This window comes from Schistocerca gregaria, chromosome 1 (genome assembly GCF_023897955.1).
Source record: "Schistocerca gregaria isolate iqSchGreg1 chromosome 1, iqSchGreg1.2, whole genome shotgun sequence".
In the NCBI taxonomy this organism is placed as follows: domain Eukaryota; kingdom Metazoa; phylum Arthropoda; class Insecta; order Orthoptera; family Acrididae; genus Schistocerca; species Schistocerca gregaria.
Genome location: NC_064920.1, coordinates 672,599,641 through 672,618,741, shown reverse-complemented (window position 1 = coordinate 672,618,741; position 19,101 = coordinate 672,599,641). Strand labels below are relative to the sequence as shown.

The window sequence follows — 19,101 nt, the reverse complement described above, 5'->3', positions numbered from 1 at the left end:
GTTCATCACAACCAAATGTATAATGCATCATCAAAGGGAGTTTGCAGGTAGGCCTCAGATGTAAGTCAGTTTTGGAAAAGAATTGGTCTCTGGCCAATTTCGGAAGTAATTCATCAGTGTGAAGCAGAGGGTGTGTCTCAGTAACAGACTGTGCATTGACAGTAACTTTAAAGTTTCCACAAAGTCAGAGCTGACACAACAATTTTTTGACAAATTACCAATGACTTAGCCAACTCATTTGTTGAAATTGGTCGAATGATGGGTAGTGATATCAACTGATCCAATTCAGACTTAACTTGCTCATGTAAGGACACAGGTATGGACCATGCCCGGACAAAATGCTGCCAAACTGAAGGTACAAGTGTGATATGTACTGTGAAGTAATTTGCACATCCTAATCCCTCAGAAAACAAATCTGAAAATTCAGGTAAGGAACCTGATACAATACAAAATGTGCAATTCCAGTAATAGAAAATTCAAAAGCAATGAAAGTATCTAACTCGAGCAAATTCTCAGTCTGAGGATTGTTAACACTCAAATAGGTGATAGGATGGTCTACTGATTTTTAAGCTGTGGCAGCAGTAAATTGCCCATGAACAAGAATATGTTGTTTATTGTAGCTTACCAGACTGCATTTGATGGGAGCCAACAATGGGGAGCCCAGCCATGTGTACCTTTAAGAGTTGAGGAGTAGAACAGGCACTCTGGCCTCCATTTGCAGTGACAATGGTTTGTTCACCACTAGCATTTCAATCAAGAATTTATTCTGAACTGCAGAAAGTGATGAACTAGAATGAATGTCAGTGTTCATTTGTTCAAGGGAAGGCTGAGAATGACAGATTGACGCAGTGTGTCCTTTTTGTGACACTTGTGGCTCAACACCCACTACCTGGGTCATGCAGCTCTCTCATGTTGCACAAAGCAAGAGGGCATGATGGAAGTGCCACTCAGTGTCAAGACTTCAAAAGGTCGAGCAATCTTTAAAACTTCTTCCAAGGATGGATCCTCACACTGGGGGACTCTCTGGTGAACTTCTTTATTGGATACTAGGTGGGTGACTGCATCTCTTAATTGTGGAGTCTGCGTAGGATTCCTTGGAGATTTTAGTAGTAAATGACACATATGGCTCAAACCCTGTAGCTCTGCCATCAAAGCGTGGTAAGACTGATGGAGCTGCTTACAGCACTGTTAAAGTTCTGTGCAAGTAGCAATGACTTGGGTGCACTTGCAATGATGATAAAACAACAAATTACACATGACATCAAAGGAGAGTGAGGCCAGTTCCTGAAAAAGCACTGATTGACACAATGACTGGTACTTATAAGGTGGAACCGAAGACAAAAACAAAGCTTTACAAGTGTCCACATCCATCAACATCATGCAAAAAAGTGCTGCCTTAACCATTTTTCTTAAGCTTCCGAATTGTTGGCAGAGTCATCGTATGGCAGAAACAATGGTGGGTGCACCTGAGACTGTGGAGCCTGACAGTCGGCGTAGCCACAAATCTTTCCGAAGTGGCCGCAATAAGTTTCTGCTGCTGGTGAAAAGATTAAAGTTCCCCCTCCATGGAGAAGCCACACAAAAAAAAAACTGTCGCTAAAGTTGAGTGCATGAAAGCTTTACTCATCACCACTTGTGTTCTAACATTGAACACAATAAAAGACATGATCATGAGAAACCAACAACTTTTTATTAGGTCATGATGTGACAGCATTAACACAGGTAGAACACTACAGTTTAATGAGATGAACAAGACTGCCAGCCAGAGCCAGTGCACGGTAGCATAAAAAGCATTTGCTCACCAGGGACTGCTGGCTATCATCTGCATGTGATTGAGGTGCTGTCCACAGTTGGCAGCCTCTAGTGGGGACCTGGAGCAGACAAACGGCATGATAATCCAATGTGTGAACGCCCAATTGAAGTAGTGTTGTAAGTGCGCTCAGTGTCCACAGATGCAAGTAATGACAGCATGTACTGAAAGGTGTTCCATTTAATGTTCTTTACTTACAGATAGCTTTTTCTTGCACTCTTCTGCTGGAATTGGAACAGCAGTAAATCATATACAATAATTGATAATTAAGGTGTCATTGTTATGGCTCTGAAACCAAGAACAGGTCTTTCCTGTTTTTAAGTGTTAGACATAAAGCATAGGCAGCAAAAGGAAAATATGCCCTCTTCTTTTTGCTGATCGTTTGTATGATCCCAAGTTGAATGTGGATGTGTGGTACTAGATCAACATAACTGAAATTATTAGGTATAGCATACCATGAGTCAATGAAGTAAGTCAGCTGTGGGTCTATTTAGGGCTAGCCATATTCCATGGCATACCTATTAAACATATCTTACTCCATGACCTGTGTGTGCCATACTGTTGCTCACCTGCTCAAGGCCCCCCTCACCCTCTCTCTCTCTCTCTCCCCTCTCCCCCTCTCTCTCTCCCCCCCTCTCTCTCTCCCCTCTCTCTCTCCCCTCTCTCCCTCCTCCTCTCTCCCCCTTCCCCTCTCTCCCCCTTCCCCTCTCTCCCCCTTCCCCTCTCTCCCCCTTCCCCTCTCTCCCCCTTCCCCTCTCTCCCCCTTCCCCTCTCTCCCCCTTCCCCTCTCTCCCCCTTCCCCTCTCTCCCCCTTCCCCTCTCTCCCCCTACCCCTCTCTCCCCCTACCCCTCTCTCCCCCTTCCCCTCTCTCCCCCCTTCCCCTCTCTCCACCCCTTCCCCTCTCTCCACCCCTTCCCCTCTCTCCACCCCTTCCCCTCTCTCCACCCCTTCCCCTCTCTCTCCCCCCTTCCCCCCTCTCTCCCCCCTTCCTCTCTCTCTCTCTCCCCCCTTCCTCTCTCTCTCCCCCCTTCCTCTCTCTCCCCCCCTTCCTCTCTCTCCCCCCCTTCCTCTCTCTCTCCCCCCTTCCTCTCTCTCTCCCCCCTTCCTCTCTCTCTCCCCCCTTCCTCTCTCTCTCCCCCCTTCCTCTCTCTCTCCCCCCTTCCTCTCTCTCTCCCCCCTTCCTCTCTCTCTCCCCCCTTCCTCTCTCTCTCCCCCCTTCCTCTCTCTCTCCCCCCTTCCTCTCTCTCTCCCCCCTTCCTCTCTCTCTCCCCCCTTCCTCTCTCTCCCCCCTTCCTCTCTCTCCCCCCTTCCTCTCTCTCCCCCCTTCCTCTCTCTCCCCCCTTCCTCTCTCTCCCCCCTTCCTCTCTCTCCCCCCTTCCTCTCTCTCCCCCCTTCCTCTCTCTCCCCCCTTCCTCTCTCTCAACACGCGATCTAGTGTCCCCCTTCCTCTCTCTCCCCCCTTCCTCTCTCTCCCCCCTTCCTCTCTCCCCCCCTTCCTCTCTCTCCCCCCTTCCTCTCTCTCCCCCCTTCCTCTCTCTCCCCCCTTCCTCTCTCTCCCCCCTTCCTCTCTCTCCCCCCTTCCTCTCTCTCCCCCCTTCCTCTCTCTCCCCCCTTCCTCTCTCTCCCCCCTTCCTCTCTCTCCCCCCTTCCTCTCTCTCCCCCCTTCCTCTCTCTCCCCCCTTCCTCTCTCTCCCCCCTTCCTCTCTCTCCCCCCTTCCTCTCTCTCCCCCCCTTCCTCTCTCTCCCCCCCTTCCTCTCTCTCCCCCCTTCCTCTCTCTCCCCCCTTCCTCTCTCTCCCCCCTTCCTCTCTCTCCCCCCTTCCTCTCTCTCCCCCCTTCCTCTCTCTCCCCCCTTCCTCTCTCTCCCCCCTTCCTCTCTCTCCCCCCCTTCCTCTATCTCCCCCCCTTTCTCTATCTCCCCCCCTTTCTCTATCTCCCCCCCTTTCTCTATCTCCCCCCCTTTCTCTATCTCCCCCCCTTTCTCTATCTCCCCCCCTTTCTCTATCTCCCCCCCTTTCTCTATCTCCCCCCCTTTCTCTATCTCCCCCCCTTCCCCTCTCTCCCCCTTCCCACTCTCTCTCCCCCCTTCCACTCTCTCTCCCCCCTTCCACTCTCTCTCCCCCCTTCCTCTCTCTCTCCCCCCTTCCTCTCTCTCTCCCCCCTTCCTCTCTCTCTCCCCCCTTCCTCTCTCTCCCCCCCTTCCTCTCTCTCCCCCCCTTCCTCTCTCTCCCCCCCTTCCTCTCTCTCCCCCCCTTCCTCTCTCTCCCCCCCTTCCTCTCTCTCCCCCCCCCTTCCTCTCTCTCCCCCCCCCTTCCTCTCTCTCTCCCCCCCTTCCTCTCTCTCTCCCCCCCTTCCTCTCTCTCTCCCCCCTTCCTCTCTCTCTCCCCCCCTTCCTCTCTCTCTCCCCCCCTTCCTCTCTCTCTCCCCCCCTTCCTGTCTCTCTCCCCCCCCTTCCTGTCTCTCTCCCCCCCTTCCTGTCTCTCTCCCCCCCTTCCTGTCTCTCTCCCCACCTTCCTGTCTCTCTCCCCACCTTCCTGTCTCTCTCCCCACCTTCCTGTCTCTCTCCCCACCTTCCTGTCTCTCTCCCCACCTTCCTGTCTCTCTCCCCACCTTCCTGTCTCTCTCCCCACCTTCCTGTCTCTCTCCCCACCTTCCTGTCTCTCTCTCTCTCTCTCTCTCTCTCTCTCTCTCTCACACACACACACACACACACACACACACACACACACACACACACACACTCACTCACTTTTTTTTTAAAGCATAGCTGTATTGGACTTCGAAATGGGTATACTTATGTTTTACATCAAGGTTGTACCAAATCACCTCTGGCTTCTTTGAAGCTGTGTTATTTTGATCTTGGTGTGTTTGAAGTCTTCAAGAAAGAATTCATTTAGAACCAACATTTTTCATGTTATAGATAATACAATATTTATGTGTTTACTTCTGTTAAAACCATTGGGCAAAGAGGTTATGATCGTCACGTGGAACTATTCGTCAAGTGATGTCAAATGCATGTGATAGTCATTAATACATGACAAACTGGATTATAGGTACTCAGTTATTAAAAATCCATTCATTAGGCAGAGTCTGCATCCATATTTTATTTTATTCGACTCCCATATCCTTTATTTTATAATTATTATTATGATGATATAAATTTCTGTTGTAATCTACACACGCACACACACACACACACACACACACACACACACACACACACACACACACACACACACAATGCATTTCTTTGGCTAAAGTGTAAATTTTGAAATTTTATTTCATTGTCTCCATACTGGAAAGCAGTTTTAATTACAGCTGACACATCAGTTTGTCCAGACTGACAACTTTTCTTGATTTCACCAAAGCATGTGTTGATACTTCTTTTCAAGTGCACAGTACACATTTGGACACAGTTTCACAGGATTTTAAACACACCAACAGTAACATAGGTCATCTGAGGAATTCATCTATCTCAAGGGCGACTAAGAATTCAGCTTGCAAGTTGTTCTTTGTCTTGAGTGCAACAGCAGTCAGCGTAGCTGCACATTTCGCCCACCACCACGATACATTGTCTGAGCATGTAGGAGGGGAAACTGTGAACATGCTGGATTTAAATGGCAATTCAGTCACACTGCATACAACTTGGTTTTATACGTCATATTTCTCAACAACATAGATCACAGATACAACAAATTTTGAGTGTTATTTAATTAATTTTGGTGCACTAAAGTCATAATTTTTGTCTTGTACAAACTGTTGGCATATGAACAGAGGCAGTTTCACAGATTTTCACACTCATGTTGCCATGTCACTGCAACTGACTTCATTTCATAATCAAGAAAATGTCTTTCATACACACATATGTTGATCGAAATATTGGAGCACTTTTGCAAGCTCATTATAGACATATGGAAAGTCTACTCGATGAAAATAATATAAACATACTGACAGTGTTAATGTAAAAAGATTTGCCTTTGAAATGGGAATTACATTGCAGATCAGTCAGTTACATCTGCACATGCACAGGGATACTTTCAACTGAAATGGCAAACAGTCTCAAAAACAGCTCAGAAAGAGATGTAAATTTGCCTGTGTCCTCAAAGCCTTTAGAAAACTATCCTTGTAATTCATTCAAGGTCACAATGAATTCTACAAACCTCAGGTTTTCCTTAATGCCAGTCAGCAAGGGGAATTTGACTCAGTTTGTCAGAATTTGTCCCTTCTACAGGGGATTTTTATTAAATACATCCCCATCAAATCAGAGATCAGTTCTCACCTTGCAGTGTCTTTCTATGGATAGTGTGCAGTCAAGTCTAAGAAGCAAGGTCTTAAGTCCATTATGGATGTTTTAATTTTCATTGCTGCACTCCTTTTTTTCTTCATAATTTTAACAATAGTGGGTTTTAAATAAAAAAAATCAATCCAGGTATACCCCTTGATGTAACCACCATACTTTTCTGTAATATGTGAAGTCTCCATATTCTTAATTCAATACCAATCAAAACTGAGCAACTGACAGTGGAATAATGCCTGCCACTACAAAAATTTTACTATTCATTCCACCAATTGCTTAAAGTGCTCTATGTCTGCAAATTTAGCAGAGAGTGCTTTTTAATGTACAGAATAATGAATCCCATCTGTTCATAATTATAATTTTTTGCTCTTTCTTTGTCAACTAAATCTTTAAATTCTTTTTTAGCATTGTACTGTAATGTTGCATCATAATAAGTTTGCTGTATCCAACGATAATGCAACAGCATAATAGATACTGTAAAATTTTTAAAGGCTTGTGTCAGTAGATCATTAAACTGCTTCTCTATTTGCACAGACAGGTAGCGTACCAGGGAATGTCCTTCATATTACCAACACATACCGAAGAATAAACAGTGGTGACATCACGATTCTGCTGAACTGAAGGTGCAACAGTTTTCAGGGGAACTGAATGAAAAGAGTGAAAACTTTGTGTTACTACAAAGCATGGTGGTTAAGTCAAGGGGCATGCCTGGAATGATTTTTCAATTTAACACTTACAGTGTTGATGTAGTTAGTAGTTGCCATCACCTGCGGACTGGATAAAATCAGTGTTTTTCCGTAATTTCTTACTACTGTTCAGCTCACTGTTGTTGGAATTCCAAAACATTTTTATGTTTATTGGACTTTTTACATTAAGTACTCAAATTTTGGGGTCAATAATTTAAAATTTGAAGGCACCAATGAAATTTCAAGTCAGTGATATTTATTGCCAGAAAAAAATTGAAAAAGAATTACACTACTCTAACATACAGTGATACATGTTATTATCCTCTAAAATATTTACAAACATTTGAAATAAAGAAAAATAACAATAAGCTTAGTTCAGTACACAATTTAGCATTCATAGTGGACAATGGTGTGATCAACTTTGAAGCAGGGGGAGATACACAACCTGACATTACATTTGGTGCACTCATATGAGATGTCCTTTCTTCCATCCTTCCTTGTTGAACATATTTCCTTTTCGCTACACACCTCCTTTGTCCCTTTTTCTTCCCTTTTGGAATGTTGACACAATTAGGGAAGTGTTTTTGTGAGAGTCGTGCTAATTTTGATGATCCACATGGAAAGATCTCTGTCAAATCCCCAGCAGACAACACCATTCCTGCACATACTTCTTGAATAAACTGAGAGGTGGCAAGTTTTTTTTATTATTATTTTATGCAGTATGCAGGCATTTGATACTGCCATTATTATGCAAAGTACAACTATTTTCCTCCACCACTTCACAGTCTTGTGATCCAGAGCCCCAAACAATAGTCGTCGTTCAAATAGGTCCACCCCAGCTTAATATTTATTATAGTCAACAACTGCTGCAGGTTTCAGTCTCTCTGTTACTCTTATTGTTCTGACACTCTACATTGTAGCTGTGTGCCTTGTGCTGATCATCCAGACATCTCTCTTATCTTTCCAGTGCAAGGCGAGCACATTCCCTTTGAGATTGGAGACCTGTTCTCCTTTTTCAGCTTTGCATCACTTAGCAGTTTTGGAAGTCCTTTCCTCTTTTTCATCACTGTCCCAACAATATCAATATTATCATCAGCTAATTGAACACTTGTGTAGAAATGATCAACATACACAGTGTGCCGTTTACCCAGAAGCTCATTGGTCAAACATTTCATGATATTAGAAGCACTTTTGCCTACTATCTCATCTCTTCTATGGTATACCTCAGAATTCCAGATATATCCTGTTCTGGATTCAGCCAAAATGTACAGCTTCATACCACATTTGTTTGATTTATTGGCCATATAAACTGTGAAGCCTAGAATGATTTGTGATTGAAATGGTACATTTTACAAGAAGAATATATTATGAGAAAGTTTTGTCCAGATGGATGCTGCATTTGTTGAATATTGGCAAAAGGAAAATGTGGAAACAGTTTTTGTTTTGTTTTGTTTTTGAACTCTGTTTAGTAGAATTCAGTTGATTTTTATATGTCAAACTGCCAATGGGAATAGGAGACAAATGTATCACTTCTTGCCAGAAACATTAATCAAAGCAATAGGTGGAACCTACTGCACCAGAAGAGCTGAAGTCAGTTTCATCTCCTGGAAAAGTTGAAGCCAGTATTGGATGCACAGAGGATCCTTCTTATTTATTAATGTAACAAAGGGTAAAACACCAAGACTTCTGGAGCAACTGCATTAGGAAATAACTGAGAAGTTTTTGGGTTGTAAATGATATTTCATTGGGACATTGCAGCTATCCACAAAAATGTTTGACAGTAAGAAAATTGAGGCGTCTGAAGTAAGAATTATTGGAACACCCACCCTGTTCACGTTTGGCACTCATCCACTTATTTCCATACCTACAGAAACTTGTCTGGGAAAACATTTTGGGTGCAGCAAAGACGTTGTAACAGCTATTGGTGGGTATGTTGCAGGCTTTGTAGAATCACATTTCAGTTGTGAGTAATCGCAGGAACAGTATTAAATGAAGTATGTTGATATAAAAGGGAAATACGTGTTTAAAAAATGCATTTTGCACCTAAAAATCTGTCTACGCCTTCCAGGTTGACATATTTTCTCCTTTGCCCTTTTTTCTCTGGAAGCTCCATCCTATTCTTCCCCTTGTGATGTATTTATGATCAGTTTTTTTATAAGCTTTATTACATATTTTACTTGTATCTCTCATTTTGCTTAATAATGATTTTGTGACTCTAAAATACAGTAAAATATTTCTATCTATTTGCTGCAAATTGTTCCCTACATATCAAAATTTCGATATTAATTGGAATTCAGTGAATAATAAAATTATAGAAAAGAAATTTTATGCCTCTAACTTAACTATTGGCTTGTTTGTCTTTCTTTGCAGATGAGGTGAAAAGACTCTGCAGTAATCAACTGAAGAATATATTCTTCCATGACTGAAAGCAGTATTTTAAATAATATGTGAATGATTATCCCATTCAGGAATGTAATATTATTTTATCTTGTAAATATGTTAATAAATATTTTACAGAATTGTTGTAATATTTTTCACAGTATTATACTAATTTCAGATTTATGGTATCACCATGGTTAATGTACTCAACTACTGATATTAAGGTCTGGGTTCATTTCCAACAATGAATATTTTGAATAAAACTTCTACTAGGAACCTTCACCCTCATCCTACCAATGACTTTCTTGAAAGAGCTATGATGTTTTAAAAACAAATAAGGGCAGCAAAATTTGAGCAGTTGGCCAAGCAGACAGTGTGTGTAGCAGTTCATGTGCTTGTGAGTACATAGCTAATATTACAGTTCACTGGATGGTTTAATGTGGTTAAAAAATCAGTCTTATAAATGGAGAAAAGGTAACCATTTTCTATATATGGTCAGTGATTAACTTTTGTCCTTCCTTCAGATGTTTTTGCTTTCCAATATTACATTATTATTACAAATCAATTGCACATGAGCTCTCATTGCTAGCTTCAAGTGGTATGGCTATTATTGGAAGTCAGTTCTTGTTCTGTGCAGTAACATCTGTTTATAACACTCCTCAAGGAGCCATGGGTAAAGCAAGACAAGTCCCAAGTGGCAAGTGCTGTAGCTGCAACTTTTGTAAGAAGTCAAGTAAATATACATGTATGTAAAAGGATTTCATATTATAAAAATAAATAAAAGTACTCTTAGTATTAAAACTGAAACCTTTCAGATGTGGCAGCTAATATATTGGATACTGACTCTTCGTACATTTTATACCAGTGAATCGTTGAGATGCAGTTGCCTGTGCACTGCAAATCTATTACTTTGTCGCTACCTACATCTGTCAAAACAGCATTCCAGACATGACATGGTCCATTCTGCATTTGCTTTCTGTAAACCACTGTATGTTGTGTATGGAGTGGGCACATACTGTACCATATTAATACCCCTTTTCCTGTTCCACTTACAGATTATGTGCAGGAAGAAAGACTGTCAACACCCCTTTTTTTTACACTGACTATTGTAGTTACAAAAAGAGTGTTTTGGAAGAGGAGATATGTTCTGTTTCTTCTTTTATTTAGGCACTTGAAATTTTGTGTTAAATGTTTTCCACTGCACCTTTATTTTGGCGTTTTCCTTTGCAGTTGTAGAGCATTTCTTTGACACTCATAACTGTTTTTAGTCCATCCCCTCTCCCTTCTCTCTCTCTCTCTCTCTCTCTCTCTCTCTCTCTCTCTCTCTCTCTCTCTCTCTCTCTCTTCCTGTAATTTTCTATCACATGGCATACTTAAGTGATTCACTGATAAACTGTTCCTAGGAGAGAGACCAGTTCTTTTATGCATTTAACATAGAATCTAACAGGCACCAGATCTGCACCTAATATACTTTTATACCTGTTTTTTGCAGTTGGGCAATGGTCGAAGTTAGGAATTGTATTGTGATCAAATCAAAAAGTTGGTACCTGTTTTTTGACAGCAGATCCAATAAGTTTCCCTTACGGTTGTCTCATGAATTGCTCAAGATAAAGTTCAGAAGCTACATTTAGTATAATGCCATAAGATTACCAGAAGATTATTTGTTCCTGCCTCCTACACTAACTGCGTGCAACTCTCAGTCTAACAATGATAAATTGAAATGTTGCCCCCCTACTTTACCTTGTTTGGAGAATTTACAAGTTTTCTCCAAAGCTTTCCAACATTTCAATACTCTGTTGATACATGAATGATACAAACTTGTGATTACTGTTTTAGGGCATAACTTATGCTTAACACTCTTTCAAGTGGTGTTTGTGCTTTTACCATCAATGAATAACAGTAGTTCTTAGCCTGAACTCTTCTGCAATTAACAATGTAGATTTATATTGTTCCATAAAATCTTTGGCGATCTGTTGGATGTCTTCTGGCAATCTTCAGGTGGATTCTGACAGGAAAGGCACTGAGCTCACGTGTTTAAGACCCTGCCGGAGCACATGCGTGGTGTGTCTAGTTGGCGTTGCGCATGCACTGTTTGTCTGCAAGTCTGCGCTCTATGTCATGTGCCCTCCTTGGTGGAAGCTAGCTTCATCGATATCAGATTGATTGTCTTCGCATGGCTAATGACACCGGCTATGCAGAGCACAAAGTTTTTCTGACTGGATTCCATGCAGAATTTAACTGGAAACCACCATCTCCATTAATAAGTGGCTCAGGCAGCCATATTTCCACTGAATCATTGATGATGGAGCTCCAAAAGTTTGATTTATGGGTCACAATTTTCATTTGGTTGTATTTCAAGTGACCAGTGGAAATACAGTGTTCAGCAATAGCAGACTTATTGGCATGAAGGTGAGTATACCACTGATGTTCTATGATGCATTCCTGCACTGGTTGAATTGTTTGTCCTATGTAAGATCTTTTTTTTTTTTTTTTTCATTTGCACAGAATTTTGTAAACACCCGTCCTGCACAGCTCTGTCATCTTTAACAGAGCCCAATAGTGTCGAGATTTTTGGAGGAGGACGAAAAACTGCTTTAACGGTGACTTCTTAATATTCTGCCAATTTTGTCTGAAATATTTCCAATATGTCGTAAATAAGCAGTCATTTTGAAGGCCTAATCCTCTTATTTGTCTTGTCATTTGCAAATCCATTGTTCAGGAACACAGTTTGCTGGTGGTCCAGTTCCGTTTGCAGATTATCGGCATCCAAGATGGTATAGGCTTGGTGGATTAAGGTCTTTAGAACACTCATCATTTGCGTCAGATGATGCCAACTAGTAGCTTGCAGATACAGGTCTGTATGAGAGGGCTTTCAAAACACCAAATGCCCAAGTGTGCCATCACTCTTCCTACACACCAAAACATCTAAAAACGACAAGCAACTGTCTTTCCCCGTCTCCATAGTAAGTTTTATGTTTTCATATAGGAAATTCAGATGTTGCAGAAACTCTCGGAGACTGTCCAAACCATGCGGCCAAACTATGAAAGTTGCATCAATATACTGCCAAAATGCTGTTGGTTTCAAAATAATTGAGGCAAATGCTAGCCCTTCAAAATCTTCCATAAAAAGGTTGGCCATAGGGGAGACAAAGAGCTCCCCATTGCAACAGTCAGATTGTTCCAAAAACTTGTTAAATAAAAAACTACCTTGAGAACAGAGTGTGCTTGAAAAAGCTGCAAACCTATTGCCGATGAGATAAAGTGAGTCCACAAGAGGCACATTTGTAAAAAGCAAAGCTGACCACCAAACTGTTGCTTTCCAGCTTAAGTAACTGAAATCTGCTGATAAAATCACTAGAATCTCTTATATGATGTGGACACTTGCGTACAATGGGTTTCAGTAAAGGTACCAAGTATTTGGCCACATCATAGGTAGCTGCTCCAATATAACTTAAGATAGGACGTAAAGCCACACATCCTTTGTGAACCTTGGGGAGTCAATACAGCCTACTTGGTCTCAGTCTCCTAATGACCTCCTTTGGTAGAGAACTATTAGATAGTTTTGTTGTTTTCAAAATCTACCGATTGGTAAAATCTTTATAAATTTTGCGATACATCGAGTCACTCAATAAAACTTCTATCTTATTATTATAGTCCTCCTTACCTTTATCCGACTTACATACTTACCATATCTACATCTGCTCGTAAATTATGGAGGGTTGCTCCTTCCATAGGCAAGATGTTATGCTGCAGTGGTACAGCTCTTGTCAACACACGGCAAGACTGTCAATGAATTTCCTGTGCTACATCCATTGGAAGATGGTGCACAGCTTCTTCGATGGAACTGACAAAGTCTACTAGTGACGGTGGAACAGGCGTAGGGGCATAATTGAGACATCTTTGTAACCGAATCGTCAAATAGGAATTTCCTGGAAAGTCAGCCAATCTTCGCACTCTGCTTCAACGAAGCCTTGTCGTGGACCCAGTTTGCATTGGCCCATGTTACATCATCCATCCAGTCGAAAGACTACGATAGTCTTACTGCTACTTCTAAATGCAAATAATACATATCTCTGGACACAGAAGCCAATACATGCTTACTAAAACAAATCCTTTCTCTCACCAGTGCCATGCTCACCTTGCGTTTAATATTGTTTTCTGTGGTGATATTAATAAAATGCACAATTCTGGCTAACTTTGGAAATATCAATGAGCTCAGTAATCTCGCTCTTCTTTCATACAACTTGTCGAATTTGTGAATAAACTGCATCAATTCCTCCTCCTCAAATTATTATATATATATATATATATATATATATATATATATATATAAACCCACAACTACATATGACCTTTCATGGCTCTGCAGAGCACTACTTAACTGCTCATTCTGAGTCTGTATACTTACAGTTCGAAAGCCCTCCTGTGCATACCACACACTATTAGAGTAGTTACATCCAAGGTGTAGTGCCTGTGGGACCTTTCAAGTTACACCCAGCAATTCTCCACTTAACTGTATAAGTCTAGAAACCTACATTTGGCTTGTTCGCAGAGTTCCGTGTATAAGCCTTCCACCTGACTCCAAACCTGAGGGCATTGCAAATCCTGTGGTCAGTGCGGCAAATCAAACTTTGATTTCACACTACAGTTTGGTCTAACAGTCTTCTCAACTTTAAGCCAGCTACCAAAAGGAACAAAGGATGCTCTCAGAACCAAGGCAACAGGCATTATTTGTTGCCGACACACAGCACAGCTGTCTGCAACCAGTGTGTTAAATAGTTGCCAGTAGAACCTCAAATGTCTTGTGTGAAGTCTGCACATTCTCTGCTTCTCCTCCTTGGACTTGCTTGTAGACATAACTGTTTTATATTTGGAGACTATCACCTCACTAATGTGGGAGCCCCCCTCCCCCTCCCACCACTCCTTCTCTATGCAAATCCACACTGTACGGGAACAATGCATCCAGTACTAACAGATGAGGTGGCTCAGTTGTACTTTCAGCAATGAGTAACACTTCATAAGCGTACTGGACAAAAAATTAGTTGCCTCCAGGAGACAGTACACTAATACAGTGGAACCGCACATAACGAGCACCTTCCATAATGCGCACCTGCATAACGAGCAAAACAAATTGTAAAAGAGTGACTCACTTAACAAGTAATGTTTCGCGTAATGAATGATGATGATTTAGTGTCTGTGACACACTATCATACTTTACACTAATTTATATGGGATAAAGTGTTGTGCTTAATCAATTTTTCGCACTAAGAGTAAGATTCTGGAATGAATTACATGCGCCATGCAAGGTTCTACTGTACCTTGTAACACTCAGCTGCGCCCAGCCAGCAACCATTTGACACCTCAGTGAACAATCCATTTCATCTACAGAGACAAAAAAGAGATTTTTTTCCACTGGTTCTTCCTAATTTCTCTGATATTTCCCAGACACATTTAATGTTCTCTGATTTCCAGGACTTGGGGGCGACCCTGTATTAACAATGGAAAGACTTTATAATGAGGTTTTCACTCTGCAGTGGAGTGTGCACTGATATGAAACTTCATGGCAAATTAAAACTGTGTGCCGAACTGAGACCTGAACTTGGGATCTTTGCCTTTCGCAGGCAAGTACTCTACCATCTGAGCTACCCAAGCACAAATCACACCCCGTCCTCACAGTTTTACTTCTGTCAGTACCTTGTCAGAGACGAGGCAGAAGTAAAGCTGTGAGGATGGGGCGTGAGTCATGTTTGGGTAGCTCAGGTGGTAGAGCACATGCCCACAAAAGGCAAAGGTCCTGAGTTCGAGTCTTGGTTCGGCCCACAGTTTTAATGGAGAAACTTATCATTTTGCCTGTGAACAAACCACTGTCCAACACTGTAGCCATCAAATTTTTAAGTGCTTGGTACTCCTTCCTGCTGTAGTATGTGTATGCATGTAGCCTGATTGCACTTCTGTCAAAGTTGTCTGTCTTAGTCACATGACACGATTCCTTCCTCAACTTCCTACAATTCACAATAACAGGGCAGTAACTGGCAGACCATTTATCATTTGTGACTCTCTTTAGTGCCCCTGTAGAAATGTTCAGTGTTTCTGCCACCGTGTCAATCACTTTACTCACTGATATCAAAGGGTCACCATTGGTCTCTTTCCCTTCCAAAGTAAACATGCAGTGTATATATAAATTTGCTTGCTTGAGATTTCACTGTAGCTCCTGTTCCAAAAATCTTCTTTGTATTAAAGGAAGCCATTTTACAGACACACGGCAAGAACTTCACAGAATTAGTGGAATGCACTAATATACATACAAACTCGAACAAAGCACATGGCACTACTGAAGCAGTGGCTGCCTAGAACTACAGCAATACTGGCCAGCCATGGTAACGTGAACAAAATCTCATGATCTGATAAGTCGTCGTGGACGTGCGCACCAAGGACACTTCAACTGTCAGAGCTCTTCTCTCGCCGTACAGATTATACAAAAGTATGTAAGCAGCCCAGTGAAGATGACAGTAATCGCAATGGTATTTGGGTGTGTCCACTACGTATTTCTGGAAGAAAGAGCAATGCCTGGTCACCAAGGATGTGGAAAGAGAGATCCTGATCCATGTTCTCAAGGTACTGAATGGGTGGACACGAGTTTTGGTTCAAAAAGCACCCTCAAAACTCAAATCACATCTGGTCTGAACTACACCCTCAACAAGCAGCAGATTAAATGAATCATTGGGCTGTCAATGCTCTTGGTGACATTCATTGTTTGAAAAAGAGGCAAAAATCTTGCTTGGCTAGTTGGGCAACACTAGGTGCCTCCAGTTAGCTACTGCCCATTTTGTGTAGTTTGCCCGACTGAAGTATTTGTAGCTTCATGTGCTGCTGCAGCAATCACTTTTTGGAAGGTACCTGACTCCAAATGTCTATTTTATACAGATCCCTTCACAATTTTGGCTTAGAAACTGATTCTGATGAACCTGCGTACACTGACAAAAGTAATTACTGTCGGATCTGAAACCAGTTGTCATTGACAGGTTATGACAATTGTCTGTGAACCCTGTTGATTAGGTTTTTTTCATGGTCACTATTCTTATGCTGTTACATGGCTGCCAGTGGTGCACCATTCCTTGTAGACATCGGACAATCTGCACTGACACACCAACAAATTGGGCTGTGACATTCATGGTGTTGTCCTAGGCATTCTCATTACACATCAAATCCTCTTACTGCGCTGATTACACACGTTTTTTACAGGGGCATGTACATTAAGGGCGTGCTATACACACACACACACACTGCTATGACTTACGTGAGCAGCAGATGGTCACAGTTTTACACTATCTACAGCCCTTCAAAGCATATGGTATGCTCTTTGATGGTGTGATTAATATTTTTATTTTTCTGGTGAGCTAATTTGTTATCAAGCCTCATTCATTCTACACATGAATGACTTGATGTAATTGATTTTCTGAGCCTCGTTTAATAGGTTTGGTGCATTTTGTGTACTACGCACTGAGTGGATAAAACAAGGGGAAGGTCTTCCAGACATCAACTAGTCATAGTAAATTCCCTCTTCCGGATAAAAAAGAAGATATTCTTGATGGGGAGAGGAAAGACACATAGGAACCTATGTCATTGTTTCATGACATTTAAGAACCAAATACAAGAATCCATAGAATAAACATGCATGGATATGGCTTCAGATCATAAACTAGTCATGGCCCTGAGCTTTCCAAGCACGACTCAGAATGCCCCCATCACAGAATTCACTTCTCGTACCGTCTTATATTTGGGATAAATGAAATGTCAAATAACTTGAATGATTATTCTGGTCAAAGTGAAAGAAAATGAATATTTGAATGGTTAAAACTTTTCCTGAAAAGAGAAGCAGATCCTTTGTTAGTGTAAAATGCAGAAAGACATGTCTATGTTAAGAGTGCTACATGGCAGGATCACAGCTTGTTGCCTAACTTGGGTGTTGAAGAAGTAACTGAGGAAATAAACAAAATTTTGGAAGAGGAATAAAAGAGAGGGTAACAGTTACCAGTGCCAAGGTAGGTGAATAATACAGTCCATCTGGCTGGAAATGAGTAAGACTATTGAATCCAGGGGACTGATCAGTGAACAGCATAGGTTATGGATAACAAAACAAAGATGAACATTATGGATATGAGTGAGAAAATATGGAAAGGTGTTAAACATCAAAATTTAGGAAGAGAGAATAGAGTAATGTAGGTAGCAAAATTATACAAGCTGGACGCAGCAAGGTAGGCAACAGAAACAGATGCAGAACACTTTTTTCAATGAAAGAACATTGAACTGAGAGATTTTATGAAAAGGAAATGTAAATGTGAGAAGAAAAATGGAAGTATTTTAAAGGTGGGGCTACAGAAAAATGTTAAAATGGACAGATAAGTGTAAAAAAATGTATTAGGAATCTATGAAAAAGTTCTTATAAAAAGAAGGGAAAGTTAATGGGACATGTCATCCAAGAATACCTAAATTTGTACTGGAAGCAGCAGAAGAGAGGAAAACTGAAGGAGAAATACATGGATTAAGTTATGTTTAACAAATCCTGAAGAAAATTAAGAACAGCACGTACACACAGATGGAAAGATTAACATAGAGTTTTACTATGTTGTTCTATATTTCTGAAGAATTTGCCCCTGGGGAAAACCTAGCAAAAACATTGGATACTAGCCTTTTTCAATAGCTTTTGGCACCTACAATGCGATGAAAGTATAAATCACACTGTCTTCAGTAATTATACAGTCTGCTTCAACAAATTTGATGAAACGCCTTATGCAGGACTTGGGTGACAACTTGGAGAATCACATTAGCGGAGAGATGTTTTCAGTTGGGTAATTGAGACAGTGTTCCAGATGATTGCAGGCATACCTTTTGATTTAGGATCTATCCCCCAGAGAGCCTCAATCAACAGATCATGTTGCTGAGACCTGTACTGTCTTAGAGTTCTTAAGCCTTTGCTTTTTGATCTTAGTTTATACATTATATCTTTACCGTCAAACTGCTTCTGAATATATTATGTTGTCTACCAGTCTATAGTGCTCAGGGCACTGAACTATGAAGTTTTCAGCAACCCAGACACTTTCCAGTGATTTAAAATGCGTGGCCTAACTTCAAGGATCTTAATTAGACCTGACATTTATTATTTCTACGAGCTGCACATCATAACTGTGCTAACTCTTCCTGTGTAACAGCAAGGCCAATTCTGTTTCCAAAGTAGCTGTTTTTCGATTTTTGTATAGTGCCAGTAAGAATTGTTGCTTTGCCAAAAATGATCAGCCTCATTTTCAGGCTGATTATAATGTAACACACTACAGTCACTGCACTACACTTTAGTACACTGATAAGCAAAACTTAATGGCGAAAATAACTTTTGCATGACGGGTCACTGCCAAGTACTATGGCTTTACAGTGTGGAACAGAAAGTAAAGCAAAGAAATACACAGTCAGATGAGCAGAAATGATACTTTTAATCAAAGACTATTACTGCCATTCATGGTAGTCCCCTGGACATTACAAAATTTTGGGAGAACAATGGTTCAAATCCACATCCAGCCATCCTGATTTAGGTTTTTCATGATTTTCCCTAAATCGCTTAAGGCAAATTTTGGGATGGTTCCTTCAAAAGGACACAGCTGTTATCCTTTCTCCACTCTTCCCAAATCTGAGCTTTAACTCTGTCTCTAAAGACCTTGTTGTCAATGGGACGTTAAACACTCATCATCATCATCTCCATCTCCTCCTCCTCCTCCTCATGATCGTTTTGGTGGTCCAGATGTTGTGTGGGGAGACAATCTTTGAACACAGTACAGCCACCAGTCAATGTTATTGTGGCACTACAATCCTACCCCATGTGCATTTTTTCAGGCGTGCATTTGACCCAGACATCATTTCTGTGGAGGACAATGCATGAG

General features: G+C 41.4%; 1 protein-coding gene across 1 annotated transcript in view; it reads left to right on the top strand.

Moving 5' to 3' along the window:
• LOC126362646 (vacuolar fusion protein CCZ1 homolog) overlaps window positions 1-9,312 on the top strand; it is a 47,763-nt gene extending 38,451 nt beyond the window's left edge. The window contains exon 10 of the mRNA XM_050007897.1: window positions 9,164-9,312. Within this exon, the coding sequence (XP_049863854.1) occupies window positions 9,164-9,219 (56 nt within the window). The 3' untranslated portion in view covers window positions 9,220-9,312. The remainder of the gene's footprint in view (window positions 1-9,163) is intronic.
• Window positions 9,313-19,101: the final 9,789 nt, after the last annotated feature.